Source organism: Euprymna scolopes, chromosome 15 (genome assembly GCF_053919585.1).
Source record: "Euprymna scolopes isolate OS-2025 chromosome 15, ASM5391958v1, whole genome shotgun sequence".
In the NCBI taxonomy this organism is placed as follows: domain Eukaryota; kingdom Metazoa; phylum Mollusca; class Cephalopoda; order Sepiida; family Sepiolidae; genus Euprymna; species Euprymna scolopes.
Window position 1 is genome coordinate 93,163,849 of NC_136496.1, and position 15,835 is coordinate 93,179,683.

Here is a 15,835-nt window from a genome sequence, read left to right on the forward strand (position 1 = left end):
TCGTTAGCAATCACTAATAATGATTTACGTGGGAATCCTTAGTGAGTAAGTGATGATGATAATTTGGTTGGGAATCGCTTAAGGCGGGGCATGAAGCCATTTGATGTATTAAAAAAAAATGAAAAGAAAAAAAAAACAACTTGTGTTAAAAAAAAAAAAATAGCTACCAATAAGTTTTATATGGATAGATTCCGGCGCAGAAAACAGCAATTCTACCTCTTTTGTCAGAAACATCGCTCATGGAACGTGAGGACTAAAGGACAAAATAAGGGAAGCTAGAATTACGAGGTTCCAAAAGTAAGTCAAACGTCCACTTTCTACTCTTGAGATGATGATGATGATGATGATGGTGGTGGTGGTGGTGGTGGTGGTGGTGTAGTATTTCGGCTTTCCCGTTGCTTCTCGTTGATTGTTTCCACATTTTTTTACAGGCATGTTTGGCACCGTTTGGTTTGTTTTATGGATGCTGTTGGTTTGGGAAACTCCAGCCGCCCACCCACGGATAAGTCACGCAGAACGTAGATACATCGAAGAATCCCTCGGCGAGTCGCTCATAAAAAAGACAGACCCACAGGTATTAAAACAAACAACAATAAAGAAAACAAAGCTATGACTTTCATTAGACACCCTATTTATTTAGGTACACCATTATTATTATTCAAGCTATACAAGCCATATGCTTTGTTATGTGAAAACGGCAATACGCTTCCCGACTGAGCTTCAATCTTTAGTTTCTGTATATAACACATTAACGGCAAGAACTCGTTTTCTACTACAAAGAAAAATGACTTCCTTCCTCCACGTGTCAATTGTCAGGCATAATTTCTATGGATATGGTTTCTTTGCAAGGGATTCCCGTTGTAGAGCACATTGCTGTGAGACTGCTTCCTTTCTGAGTACAATTGGTTGTCTCCAAATCCGATGCTAACAAATTCTTGTCATTCACCTTTCCATGAGTAATAAAACGCCGTTGGCATATTTTAGTATTCCCATAGTGTTCTTCATCTTTTGGTTGACGATCATTTCATCTCACTAACTGTTGTGGCTTCAATAGTCTGAAAGAGCAAATAGAAAGTAAATTAAAAAGGGATTATATTATCAACAAGTAACAATGGGTTATAACGACTCTATTCATAGAGTCAGGAAGAGTCCATGCAGTGACGGAATAGGGTAGATCACTGTAACATAAACCCTATATTTATCGAAGACATACCAAACCTATCTAAGAACACTGCCAGTCACATAAACATTTATGTGAAATTTCATAAAAATTGTCACGGTCGTTTAGGAGCCCATAGTGAACGAACACACAGAGTTCCTTTTATGAAATAGTAGAGATTAGTGTTATTTATCAACAATAAATGCAGCAATGGAGTATCATTAAGCGGCTCGTTTGGCATAATCGTAACAGTGTTTGTTAATGGATGGTGAGACCAAGGTTCGATACTCGGTCGAGTCATACCAAAGATTAAAAAAAAATGTCATTTAGAGCCCCCTTGTTAAACACTTAGCATTATAAAGGGAGGATCAAGAACAAGTGGAGTAATCATGATAATCGGTGTAGCAGCTAATGAAAAGGGAGCATTCGGGTTGCCCCGACTATATTCGGCATGTAGCCTTTTTATTAGCAAGTACGATACTTATGCATTATTTGGCTCGGATTTTTTCGACGTTGGTGTTGGCGCAACCGATTACTAACAAGAATCGACGGAAAAAGCCGAGTGCACGCGAACGACAGCTGTTGAAAACAACACAACAAGAGAAAATGCGGTACTATCCGTGAACTTATCGATACTTAAATGAATTTATGTGGAGACAAAAGTTTAGAAAAAATCCGTTTGGCTCCATCATCATTCACATTGCAGAAAGCTACCCGTGTGGGAATATTTCTTCCACTTCTTCTACTCCATATCCTCCTTCTCTGGTATCAACGGTCTCCCAAACAGTCAGCCGAAAAAAAAGATTCCGAAAAAATATCCTATACTCTAATATGTTCCTTCCTGACGATATATATAAAAAAGAAAAATCGCAAAAAGTTAGATAATTATTTTTGCAAATTTATATATAAAAAAGAAAAAATATTTCTTTGATAAAAATATATTAAACTACAAAAAATCTACTTTCTAGAAGTTTTTTTTCAAAAAGAAATGCAAATAAATTTCAACTTTTCTTTGATATAAAAACATAACTACAAAAAATAAATAAATAAAAACACATAAAAACCACAAAGTTTATTTTCCCTTTTCTACAACTGTTCTTGAAAAAACATTCTTAAAAAATAAACATAAAAAAGAAAACAAAAAATGGATAAAAATTAATTAAATTTTTTTTTGTATTAAAAATTTATATTATAAAAATAACAGTAATTAAATTTTGCTTAAACTTCTCCAAAGTAAAACCACAAAAGATAATAAAATTTATTAAAATTAAGTTTTTTGTTATTTTATGTTGCTTTTTTGGTACGCTCTAAATCACTCTTGTTATTTAAGTTTCTCGGCATTTCCGATCACCACTCGGCTTTTCCCGTCCGTTCTCGTTAATTGTAGGTTGCGCCCGCACCAAAGTCACAAAAAATTCGAGCCAAATAATGCATAAGTACCGCAAGAATATTTATAAGTAAAAAAATTTGCTGCTGAGAAGAATATGGCGTCTATTTGAATACAAAATTTTCTGGTGATAAAAATTATCATAGGCGGATAAAGTATTTTTGTAATGAATTAATGTGAAATAACTGTTATTTATCTTAACAAGGCGGACAAACGATAAAGAAAACTAAATGGCTAGTCATAATTAAACTAGATGCATTACTATTTAGGTCTAACTTAGAAAATACGACAGACTTAATTGCATCTATACTGTTATTGGAAAAAAAATCTTATAATAAAATAGAACTGATCAGTTCTTAATGAAGAAAATAAAGTTAAAACAAAAATCTTCTTCTCAATAATCACAGTACTTGATTATATAGCAATATGAGAAGAATACCCGTCCCAAGAAAGGTAAAATTAATTCCTCAAATAGAAGAGTTTTGCACCACTTTTATGAATCTTTAAAAAGATTAAAATCAAGATATAATGACAAAAAGCTTCCGTCTAGTATCGCTATTCAAATTTTTAACAAAAACCAATTATGATTTTGATTTTAGAAAATGTAAGGATTAAGGAGTCACAGGAAAATTTAAAATTCATGGAATCTTGCTTAATTGGTGTCTAATGTGTATGGATCATATTTAATGCAAATCTAAAATATTTGAATTTTGAAATTGAAGGTTGTGTCCATATTAATGAACTACGTTCACTCTGCATATATAATTAGGAAGCAAGAGTTGTGTAATCTCCAACTATACTTCTCCTGAGTCGGCATAACCTGATTCCAGCGGTATGAAGAAGTCCAGGACGATTTGAAACACTGTTGAGATAAGTGGAGAGATCATACAGCGCCTGGTATACCCAAATAGTTGACCATTTTGATACTCACCAGGTTCAACGAAGCTTAACATCGGCGATCTAACAGGAACCGATATGTCAACGTGATTATGGATTATGTAAAAAACATATAAAATACTAGAAACTGAAATTTAAGGGAATATTTATTAACTAGCAAGGTTCATGGAAATTTTACGGAATGAAAAATATATTTAATCAACAAATATGTTTTGACAAAGCTGATAGTTTTCTGGATAGTAAAAAAAAAGGGTTTTAGACAGAAAAACCAATAACATGAAGCAAATATGAGTTCATTAACATTTATATGAAAATAGTGTTTATGTATTTTAAATATAAAACTGACCCAAATGAGATAAATTAATCAGTACTAATTAATACTCACAAAGTAATATTGGGCTACATAGTTCAATACAAATCATAAAATCACATTATAAGAGACAATCTTTAATTTACTCCATGAGTCCAGCGCCACTTCGCAGACAACGTACTTCTTTTGCCCTGTTCTTTTAGAATGCTCCATTTTTACGTAACGTTTCGCCGATTTCTTTTTTTGGTGAAGAATAGCTACAAGTCGAAATTAATATGGATTTCATTCTCACGCCATGACAACAATAAGACATTCGAAAATAGCGAAACGTTCGTACTAACTAAGGAAGTAACACGGAGAATATTATATAGATTGATGTCCAATATGTATTATAAACATTTCACAAAAATCGAATGTATATGAATTTTCAGGAAGGTCTTTTAGTTTAGGAGTGAATTCAATACAAAGAAACATATGTATATATATAAAAAAAAACTAGCAGGTTGCCAAACCTTACCCGGTCATAAAATACGCATAAAACTGTTTTAATTCTTGCGTATTTCTTATTTATTATTATAGAGCCAATTCTCTATTGATAATAAATCAAAATTTGAATGATTTTAAAAGCTATAAAAAAAATTCACTTGGGTACCGTCCGCTAGAATCAAAACCAGATCGTTTAGTGCTCTAGGCTTCGTCGCTATCCACTTCACCAGCGTTGTTACAGTCTCAGCTATAGACAGATGAATATGAAATGTAAAGAATTATGAATGTTTAATTTTGAGCACACGCGAAGGAAACAGCAAGAGTGTTTTATTCGACTTACCCTGGTAAGGTCAACCGTTTTGTTTTCAATTTTAACCCGCTAAAAACAAATTTGCCAGCTAAAAGCCAAGTCGAAATTGTGCTACAGGTCTAATACCGTATATATCTAATTTCAACTCCGTATAGCAAAATATTCAGAAAGGAGTTTGGTAGAGACTTTTTGCACTCACACCGACAAGGCCACTTATAGGCGTACTTTTATGTAGGTAAAAAATAATTAATAATAATAAAATAATAAAATAAATAAATACGTCCCATAAAAATAAGGGCGATCTATTCATATATATGAATAACAATAAGAGCTTATAGTTTAAAAAAACCGCTAAGGTAACGGAAAAAAAGTTGTTAATATCGCTAAAAATTCCAATAACAAAATCTTATATATATAATATAATATAATCTATATAATTATAAAACTCAAATGACCTTGTAACGGTTGCGCATGCGTACATAAACAAATAATCAACGCGACAATAAAAACGTATTGTTTTACTGTGTACGTTTTAAGCGTCCCAATTGTTTTTTTTTCGCGTTTAAATTATCCAAATAAACAATTGTTAATACTTTCTGCATTTTTTTTACATCGTTCATTTCTGTATTACGTTTAAGTTATTTTAACGCAATTTTCTTACAAATAAATCCACTTTAACCCGTTGACAACCATAAGACCATTTTACAACAGCGATTTACCCACCGCCTTCATTTAAAAGAAAAATTATTCTCCATGTTTTAATACACCTTTCTTAAAAAAAACATTCATACATTTTCTTCTACACTACCAACATAAATAAATAACCCCGAAAATATGTTTTTTTTAATTTGCGTTACAAATAAATAATCAACGCGACAATAAAACGTATTGTTTTATTGTGTACATTTTCAGCGTCCCAATTGTTTTTTTTTCGCATTTAAATTAAAAGATGTATCAAAATTTTAATTTAACTTTATGTATTATGGTATCTGTTCAGTGTACATTTAACTATAAGTATGGCAAACCACTTATAATTCAATGATTTTAAGTTTTTTTTCCAAAATAAACAATTATAAACAGAACGACTCATAGAAATCTATCTATGTTCTTTTTTTCATTTTTAATATACTTTCATAGAAATGTTTCTGTTATGTCACAAAAAAACTATTTTCTTTATGTCACAAGTGTCACGCTCATACATTAATTCCATAGCTAATACAACATACTGACCCAACGGGTCACGGGTAATCTAGTATAATATATATATACGTGTGCTAAAGCGTTTTCATCTTAAATTATGCAGAATGTAGAAACTATACATAAATAGAATTGAGTGAAATAATGAAATGAAACCAATCATATAATAAGACACCATAAAAAATGAATAAGTAATTAATTAGAGCATGTTGTTCAAAAGAATATGCAAATGAGTTACTCTTCATGTAGTCGCTTGCATCTCCATGACTGAGTATATTAATAAGTTTGTTTTAACAATTAGTAAGTAGAAAAAGTAAGATTTTTATATCGATGTCGGAGCAAAAAAAAAAAATAAATAAAAATAAGCTCAACAAAAGAAAAGCTATGCACATATCTAACTATATAGAGATATCTCTTGTAAATAAAAATGAATCTAAATCATTAAATTAATTTTCTTTTTTAAAATAACTATTAATTTAAGGCAATTTCATATTTATACATACGTTATCACACAGGATCCCTTTTTTTTTTTTTAAAGATAAGATCTGTCAATCGCCGAATATGCAATGCAAAACCTGCAAGTAATTTCAAAATTTTCATCTGATGCCGCTTTTCTGTCGAGTTTGAAACTAAAATATCCAAGGCTAAGATTCAAGTGTAGTATCTGTTGCACTGGAGTCTGTGTTCGCACCTACAAAAGTTTTGGAGATATTCCATATAAGACACCAATAACCAAATATATTCTGAAATTACATTATTACAAAGTACTTAGATATGTATGTTTCAGTGTGTAAAAAGGTGGCACAATAACATCGTCAGGTTTGCGTTCGCACCGGACGTTCATAGAATGGAAATATTTTTTTAAGCGCAGCAGCAATATACAACAGATGAAGTATACCGCTGTGGAATTTCTACGGGTCTCTCTAATAATAATACTTAATAAAGATGACAGCGTATGAAAATGATTAACCGTTAATTGGAATGCATCATTTTTATTTTTTTATTTTTTCGTTTAATTGCAGCCACGAATTCCTTGGAAAGAAATCCTTAGATCGACGCCAGTTTGGGCTTTAAACGCTCTCACATTTGCCAACATGTGGATTTTTTACACTCTCCTGACATTTCTTCCGACATATATGAAAGTCATCCTAAAATTGGACATCGAAGAAGTAAGTAAATAATCAACACACACACACACACACACACACACACACACACACACACACACACACACACACACACACACACACACACACACACACACACACACACACACACACACACACACACACACACACACACACACACACACACACACACACACACACACACACACACACACACACACACACACACACACACACACACACACACACACACACACACACACACACACACACACACACACACACACACACACACACACACACACACACACACACACACACACACACACACACACACACACACACACACACACACACACACACACACACACACACACACACACACACACACACACACACACACACACACACACACACACACACACACACACACACACACACACACACACACACACACACACACACACACACACACACACACACACACACACACACACACACACACACACACACACACACACACACACACACACACACACACACACACACACACACACACACACACACACACACACACACACACACACACACACACACACACACACACACACACACACACACACACACACACACACACACACACACACACACACACACACACACACACACACACACACACACACACACACACACACACACACACACACACACACACACACACACACACACACACACACACACACACACACACACACACACACACACACACACACACACACACACACACACACACACACACACACACACACACACACACACACACACACACACACACACACACACACACACACACACACACACACACACACACACACACACACACACACACACACACACACACACACACACACACACACACACACACACACACACACACACACACACACACACACACACACACACACACACACACACACACACACACACACACACACACACACACACACACACACACACACACACACACACACACACACACACACACACACACACACACACACACACACACACACACACACACACACACACACACACACACACACACACACACACACACACACACACACACACACACACACACACACACACACACACACACACACACACACACACACACACACACACAAAAAAAAAAAAAAAAGTAGTAGCCTTCGTGTATGTGTCTGTGTCTGTATACAATTCTCCTACAACCCGCATTATTAGGCTGTTCATGAGCAAACGTGGCATGATGCAGTACACACCATTTTTCAAGGTCATAGCGTCTCTCTCTCTCTCTCTCTCTCTCTCTATATATATATATATATATATATATATATATATATACTAACAAATGTACTCGTCGTTGACTGGGTTCAAAAACAGCCTACAGAAAAGGGACTCTGATTTATGAAAGTATGATAGGTTATGAAAACGAAGGGTTGTAAAGAGAGAGCTTCGAATTTCGGGGTATCAAAACCAAAGCAAAATATGATGAAAGTAAAAATAAAATAGATAAACCCCATAATTTATTATACCATACCTGTTCACACTGAAACACTTATCACAGTATTCTGTGGATCTATATTAAAAAACCTTGTTAAATTTGTGACATTCCATTCTATGGAGGTCAGGAGTGAACGAACACCCCATAATTTTATTATACCATATTTCTTCAAACTGAAACATAATTATCAAAGTATACTTACGCAGATAGATATGAAAAGTCTTTATTAAAGTTTGTGCCTATTTCAATTCTATGGAAGCCAGATGCGAACGCAGACCCCACAATTTTATTATACCATCCTTATTTAAGTTAAAACATATTTATCAAAGTATTGTTATGTACATCTATATCATAAAACACTTGTAAACGTTTTTTTAATTTTTACATTTTTTATTTTCATACTTTGTGGACCAGGCGCGTACTGAGACCACACAATTTTAACGAATCATCATTATGCCCGATCAAACATACCCATTCCTGTGTCTCGATACATCTTCTATCATTATATGTGATCAGTTTTCTTTAATAGTCAACCATATAGGAGCCTATTCGTGACCAGGCACACACAGAGACATTCAGCTTTATATATATATATATATATATATATATATAGTAATTTATAAAATGTATATGGCGATTAAGCTACACTGAATATTCCGCGTTTCATCCACTCTAGGACTCTTCAGACTTATGTGCGAATTCTGTGGTTGTTTATCGTTTTATATGCTCCTCTTCTATTGAGATTTTAGCTAGCCAATCAGCTTTCTAGTATCCACCGCGCCCTTCCTATCAGCCAATGGGCATGCATTTTTATCGGACAAAGGATCCTCTGTCCGATAAAATGCATGCACATTGGCATTAAATTGTAGCGGAGAAGGTTATTATATTTCAAATAATATGGTACAACAATAACAAATTAAAATTAACTAGTCAAACAGAAAGTTTCGTAGCGTCATATACTGTGTCATGCTAAACTCGTTCTTGTCGACTGCAAGAATAAGTGCAACGCCGAATTTACACATGCTCTGAAGTTTGAATGCCAATCTAAACTTTCTGAATGACTAACAATTTTTATCAAAAAAAAAAAAAAAAAAAAATTTGGGTACTTGTTTAGCTTAATCAGGACATTAAAAAAAGAAAATATTGAAAAAAAAATTACAGTGTACGTACTCGTTAAGGAATAAAGTTTTCATAAAAAAAATCACTTAATTTGATCAGGTTGTTTTTTTTTTTACAGAGGAAAATCCGATTTTAATGAGATCGATCATGTCGCGGCCATCTTGCAATTTCATGAACGAAGAGAAGGCGCCAGGGGAGATAACGCCAATCATCGTTTAAAGTTTGTCAAAATTTGACAAGAGATAAATATTTTAGTTTTTTTTCACTTATTTTACAGAGTTTCTTTGTCCTTTTTTAATCCCGTTTTCATTTTGTCCTTTGTTAATCACGTTTTCGTTTAAAGGCATCCCCTCCTCCTCTGCGAAATAGGCAAGATGGCCGCGTCACGATCGATCCCATTCAATTTTAATTTTTCATCCTAAAAAAACTTACTTGATCAAATTAAGTGATTTTTGATGAATTTTTTATTTTGTAATGTCTTGATTAAACTAAACAAGTAAAAAAACTTTTTTTGCGTTTGTATTCTTTGTATTCTTTTGTTTTGTTTGTTCTTTTTTCAGAACGGGTTGTTCTCGTCACTTCCATATTTGGCTATGACGTTCACAGCCAACCTCTCGGGTATACTTGCAGATTACACCCAGAAAAACCATGTTGATCGAACCAAAGTCCGGAAAATTATCACAGCAGCAGGTTTGAAACTAAAATCATTGTTATAAAGTATGTGTTCTTGGTCCAGCATCCACATGGTGCCATTCGAATGCTTCTATTTCGAAGCACTACATCATTTAATTAGATGTGTAATTCACCAAATTAAAAAAAAAAATGAAACAATTCAAGAGCTTTTTTCGGATGAAATTACAAGGCGCCTTCAATAAATTTCCAGACGTTTTTCGTGTGGCCACATGAAACTCTAGTCCCCTTTGAAGTAATATCCCCCGGCTGCAATGCATTTGTACCGTTTCAACAACATCTGGAAAACCCCATGAAAGTCCTCTTGTGTGAGCGTGTCAATGATGCTCGTCACAGCCTCTTTCATCTTCTCAATTGTCTTATAACGACAGCCTCTAAGGTTTTCCTTGAGTTTAGGAAATAACCAAAAGTCACAGGGAACAAGAGCTGAAATATAGGGAGGGTGAGGAACTGTCTTGATCCCCATCATGTCAAATAGTCTGTGACAAAGATGGGCATCCTTGAGACAATCTTCACGCAAATCTTCCACATCCTCAGTCCCTTACGATTAATTGTGTGCACAGTTCACACACTGACATCAAACTGGGCACTTATTGTCTCTATAGACACATGACGGTCCTTATTCATGAAATTCTTTATGCGGACAATCAACTCTGATGTTCTAACCTCCTTACTCCTGCCACACTTCTCATCATCCCTCGCACTCCCTTCCTTTCTTGAATCTCTCAAGCCACTCAAAAAACTGATGCTCGATTCATGAAAGATGGTCCAAAAGCAGTTTGAAGCATTCCATACGTTTCTGTAGCATTTTCCATGTTTAAAACAGAATTTCATTGCATATTGTTCTTCTAAAATGTCCTCACGTCCACATTGCATTTTTGAAATTCACCAGCTGTGACAATGAGGGTTTAGTAGGGTGCATTCCAATTCCTGCTGTGGCTGTTCATTTGGACTTTAAACCAAAAAATTGGTCAGTCACCTAATAAGATGTATGGAAAAAACATACTGAATTTTCAAGAGTCTACAACAATTCTAAATGCCTGTACAAAAAAAAAGCCTTGAAACGCATTGAAGGCATCCCGTAATTCAGATATGTACATTTTTAAATAAAACTAGATATGATTCAGTTGCCATGGTATTTTTTCAATACGACAAATAAAAATAAGCTCAGAGTATTAATCGGTTCTATCAATCATGGGTTTAATATATTAATTTGATACAGTTCAAAAATTCAAAAACATATTAAAATTGCAAATATTATAACAAAAACATTCGACAACTGTCTTCCACGCATATGCTTGTGTCAGGGAAATACTTTTATCATCAAAAGTACATGTAAGTAAAATTGTGAACGTATATGACTTCCATAAACAACATATTAGATTTTGTCACTCATAATTCTCAGATAACATTAAATGGATATATCTAAAATCGCCAACGACAATTTAAGATAGGAAAATATGTTTCAGCGCATTATCATCTACACCAACGCCATGTCAATTATGACGTCATCCCGCAATATTTAAGTCTTGATGAAAAAAAAAAAAAACAAACAACGTTACCCTCGTGTGGAAGCAAGTCAATAGGGAGTTATTGCAATAAATTTCTTTAAATATTTGTAGTATAATGTCGATTTATTTTAGGTAAGCATTTAATTGCAATTTTTTTTCTCTATTTTCAGGTGTTATTCCTTCCGTCGTGTTCTTATTGGCAGCGAGTTGGTCAGGCTGTAACAAGAAATTGGCGGTGACATTCTTTACGTTAAGTGTGGCATCCATTGGCCTCTATCAGGGTGGTGTTGGTGTCGTCCATCTTGACATGGCGCCCGTTTTTTCAGGTCAAGTTGCTCCCTTTATTCTTTACAATTCAATTTATATCAAATTATATCTTTCTCTATTCCTCTCTCTCTCTCTCTCTCTATCTCTCTCTCACATACACGCACCCTCCCACAGATAGTACAATTTAGAAATAAACAATATTTTGAGAAATTCATTTACATAAGTTCCAAGAATTTCACGTCATAATTGTTTAAGCGTACGATCGTTTCTTTTCTTTTTTGTTTGTACCTATCATTTTGTGACATTCTTTCTAGTTTTTGCTTTTCTTAGAAGTTAGCAGAAAAAAAAATAAACAGAAGAAAAGTAAAACCTTCCTTTCGTTTTTTTTTTCTACCAACCTTTCATTTATTTTTTCTTTCATATTTATTCATGTTTCTTTTTTTCTGATGTTTCCTTCTATATTCCCGTAATTTTTAAAAACCCTATCGTTTTGTCTTTTATGCTTTGCGTAAAGTTCTTCTTCTTCTTCTTCTTCTTCTTCTTCTTCTTCTTCTTCTTCTTCATAATTATTATTATTCATTGTTACATTTATTTTAATTTTTTTATTACTACAGTGGCTTGGATTAGAAACCCGGATTTGGCAGACATCTTAAAGGTTTAAAAAAAAAAAAATAGCAAATCCTTTGTCCACGGCATCAATGAGTCTAAAACAATCAACAAAAGAATAAAATATTGTCTTGAAAAGAAATCTGTGTAACAGATTGGTCGAATGGAACTAATAATGTAATTCCACGTAATCCTTTGTTATTTAAGAGGAGAGGGGCTTTGGAACCAAGAAATAGACACACAGGAAGACTGGTCAAAAGGCGGAAGGTTACAAATTAGTCGAGTTTGTTTTTTGTTCATTTGTGAGAGAAATCAATGATAAATTAACTCATTTTTCATGAAACAAAACCAATTGATTTGCTGTCTCTATCAAGGGAAATAACTCATGCCCCGACAAGAAACGAAAATTTTATTAGATTGCGGCCCTTATATCAACTACTTAATCCGACAAACGATAAAATTGATCCTGACCATGTTGCACTATTATTTCTTTTGTGTTTTCTTGTTAACCTCGTCGTGTATTTCGCCATCTCTTTTTTTCGTTTTTGTCGTCTTTTTCTCTTTCTTTTATTACTCATTGTTATACTTCTTCTTGTTCTTGATTTTATTTTTATTGGTCTTCTACTACTACTACTACTACTACTACTACTACTACTACTGATAATAGTAATTATTACATATTTTTTTCGTTTTTTTTCTCTTTCTCATCACAGGTGCCTTGTATGGCTTCATGAACACATTTGCCAGCCTGTCAGGAATCATTGCTCCAGCTCTCGCCGGTTTTCTCACAGAAGAACACGTGAGTCCTCCTTTTTTTCAGGTTTCCCTATTCTTCCTTCATTTTAAATAAAGAATAAAAGTAACAACCTTTAAAGGAAGCGTTGTGTAATAACGTATAGAAAACTGCATATTATAACCAGGAAAAGCTAACTTCGGAGAATTACTTTTTCCCCCACATTAAAAAACAGATCGTATTTCTAACTTGGCTCTCGTAGGGCTTTGCCTGAGAAAATCTAAAAATCGTTCTTAAAAAAGGCTATACAATATCTATGAAGCAAATGTTATTAAGCTGCGCATGTTAATATTGGAACCCTACGCCAGTAATTAGCGATTATGTTAACTAGTATGAATTTTGGCGAGGGTCACATTAGTACATGTCAGGATAATCTGGCGGCAAACGGTAATAGATGCAGCGGCAGGTGGCGTGATTGAATCAGGGTCAAAATAGGTTAAAACACAAAACACTTATCCAGGTAGGTAGAAGAGTAATTTATCTTGCCAATTGGTAACATTTATTTGTTATATATTTCAGTTTTTGATCCTTTTTCGTTTGTTGGCTTCTTTGCTAACTACCCGTGTAACTTTTATTGACTTTTGTAATATTTATTTGTTATATATTTGTTTCGTTACCATTTTTTCTGTATTTGTTGATAGTAATAAATGCCCCCATTTTAATTCTATTAGTAGTGTATATGGTCATTATTTCCGTTCTTTTTATTGTTTCTTTTTCTCTCTCTCTCCCAGGAATCATGGTATTCTTGGCAGAAAGTGTTCTTCGTCTCAAGTGGCATCCAGCTTGTAGGCTTGGCCATTTTTCTCATGTTTGGCAGTGGTGAGGTTCAGAAATGGGGCATCGGCAAAGATTACGAAACCATCGAAGACTCGTACAAATCCGAAACGGAAATGCAACCAATGAAATCGATACGCGAAGATACTCAATCGATGGAGTAATCGATAAAGAAAACAAATACACGCTTTGACTAAATATTGTCACATCTCGTTTAGCATCAGTTTTTTTCTTCTATTTTTAACACTTTACTGCAGTTTCATGGATGTTCAGTTCTGAAATGTTTTAATACCTCCATGAACGAAGCTGTCCATTTGTATAAATAAATCAAGTTTCATATAAAGCTAGCGGGCTTTGCTGGCTGCTATGGCTTCTAAAAGCACACTACTTGAAACACTTGAAACAACGTTTTAAATAATAAACGTTTCATAAGTTTTTTTTTTGTAAACACGAGATAAAAATTTCGCGTTTATCCATATTCATAGAAAAAACACTAATATTTAGTCATATAAATAGATAAATATTAACATGTTGGTAACTTTTATGCAAATTTGTTCATGTTTTAAATAAGACCGTAAAGGAATGAAAAGAAAGATAAAAAAATCAATTCGCTTGAGCGATTCTATAGTGGAAGCGTTTTCTTTTTTAAATTACAATCACGAACATTTTCGATTCTTCGTCCAATCATCATCAAGTTACAATCACAAACGTAGAAAAAATAATTTTATCCTTTAACGATAAATCTGCTCTTATGAAATCTAATAGTATGAGCACGTTATCTTGATGTCTAACTGCCTTTACGCATACGTTCCATTATTATCTTGTGAAATTCTCTCCTATTTCTCCAGCTTGTTTTTTTCATTTGTTTCTTTTTCACCTTATGAGGATTCGACGAAGAATCAAAAACGTTCGTGATACATATGAAACATGCATTAAGTTTTTTTTCTCTATATATTTTAACACAAGAACATTAAACAAATTAATAAAAAAAAGCAGAATTAAGTGGATGAATCTGTCATTTTAACAATGTTTGCTTATATCGCTATATTATATATATCACATGTATTTCACTATATATTTATTTATTTATTTTATGGAAATCGCTCGAGACAAGGCATGAGGCCACTTGATGTAAGAAGCTTACAAGAACGAAAACTGATCATTGCAAAGACAGGAGATGTGTATAAATCTTAGTTTTGAAAAAAAAAAAACCCAAGGCTGTAGGTAGAAGGAAGACAGTGAGCAGAAAGAGAGTTCCACAACCAACATCATCCAGTGATATGTACTTATGACGAAGGGTTCATCATTATGTGTGTATGTGTCACTAAATGTTTATGGTGGTTCTTCACTATCTGATCCTTAAGTTATGTTGTTGCCGTTTATTTATGTTCCAATGCTATGATCGTCTAAATGTTCATGTGTGTGTGTATGTGTGTGTGTGTGTGTGTGTGTGTGTGCGGGTGTGTGTGTTACATGCATTTTACTACATATCTTATTCTCATACATCTTTGATCTTGGTCCACCTGGAATTCATCTTGTTCTTGGAGGGGAGGCTAGAACTTGTTGGAATGAATATTCATTCTCTTCCAAGAACGCTGATTGTATTTTATATAGTTTTCATTCACTTGCTAGGTATCGATCGCAGAAGAATGGAAAGTG

General features: G+C 34.0%; 1 protein-coding gene across 1 annotated transcript in view; it reads left to right on the plus strand.

Moving 5' to 3' along the window:
- Positions 1 to 15,575, plus strand: part of LOC145293988 (sialin-like) — a 55,965-nt gene extending 40,390 nt beyond the window's left edge. The window contains exons 6-11 of the mRNA XM_080140881.1: positions 432 to 574; positions 6,769 to 6,915; positions 10,096 to 10,225; positions 11,907 to 12,062; positions 13,323 to 13,408; positions 14,134 to 15,575. Of these exons, the coding sequence (XP_079997007.1) occupies positions 432 to 574; positions 6,769 to 6,915; positions 10,096 to 10,225; positions 11,907 to 12,062; positions 13,323 to 13,408; positions 14,134 to 14,340 (869 nt within the window). The 3' untranslated portion in view covers positions 14,341 to 15,575. The remainder of the gene's footprint in view (positions 1 to 431; positions 575 to 6,768; positions 6,916 to 10,095; positions 10,226 to 11,906; positions 12,063 to 13,322; positions 13,409 to 14,133) is intronic.
- Positions 15,576 to 15,835: the final 260 nt, after the last annotated feature.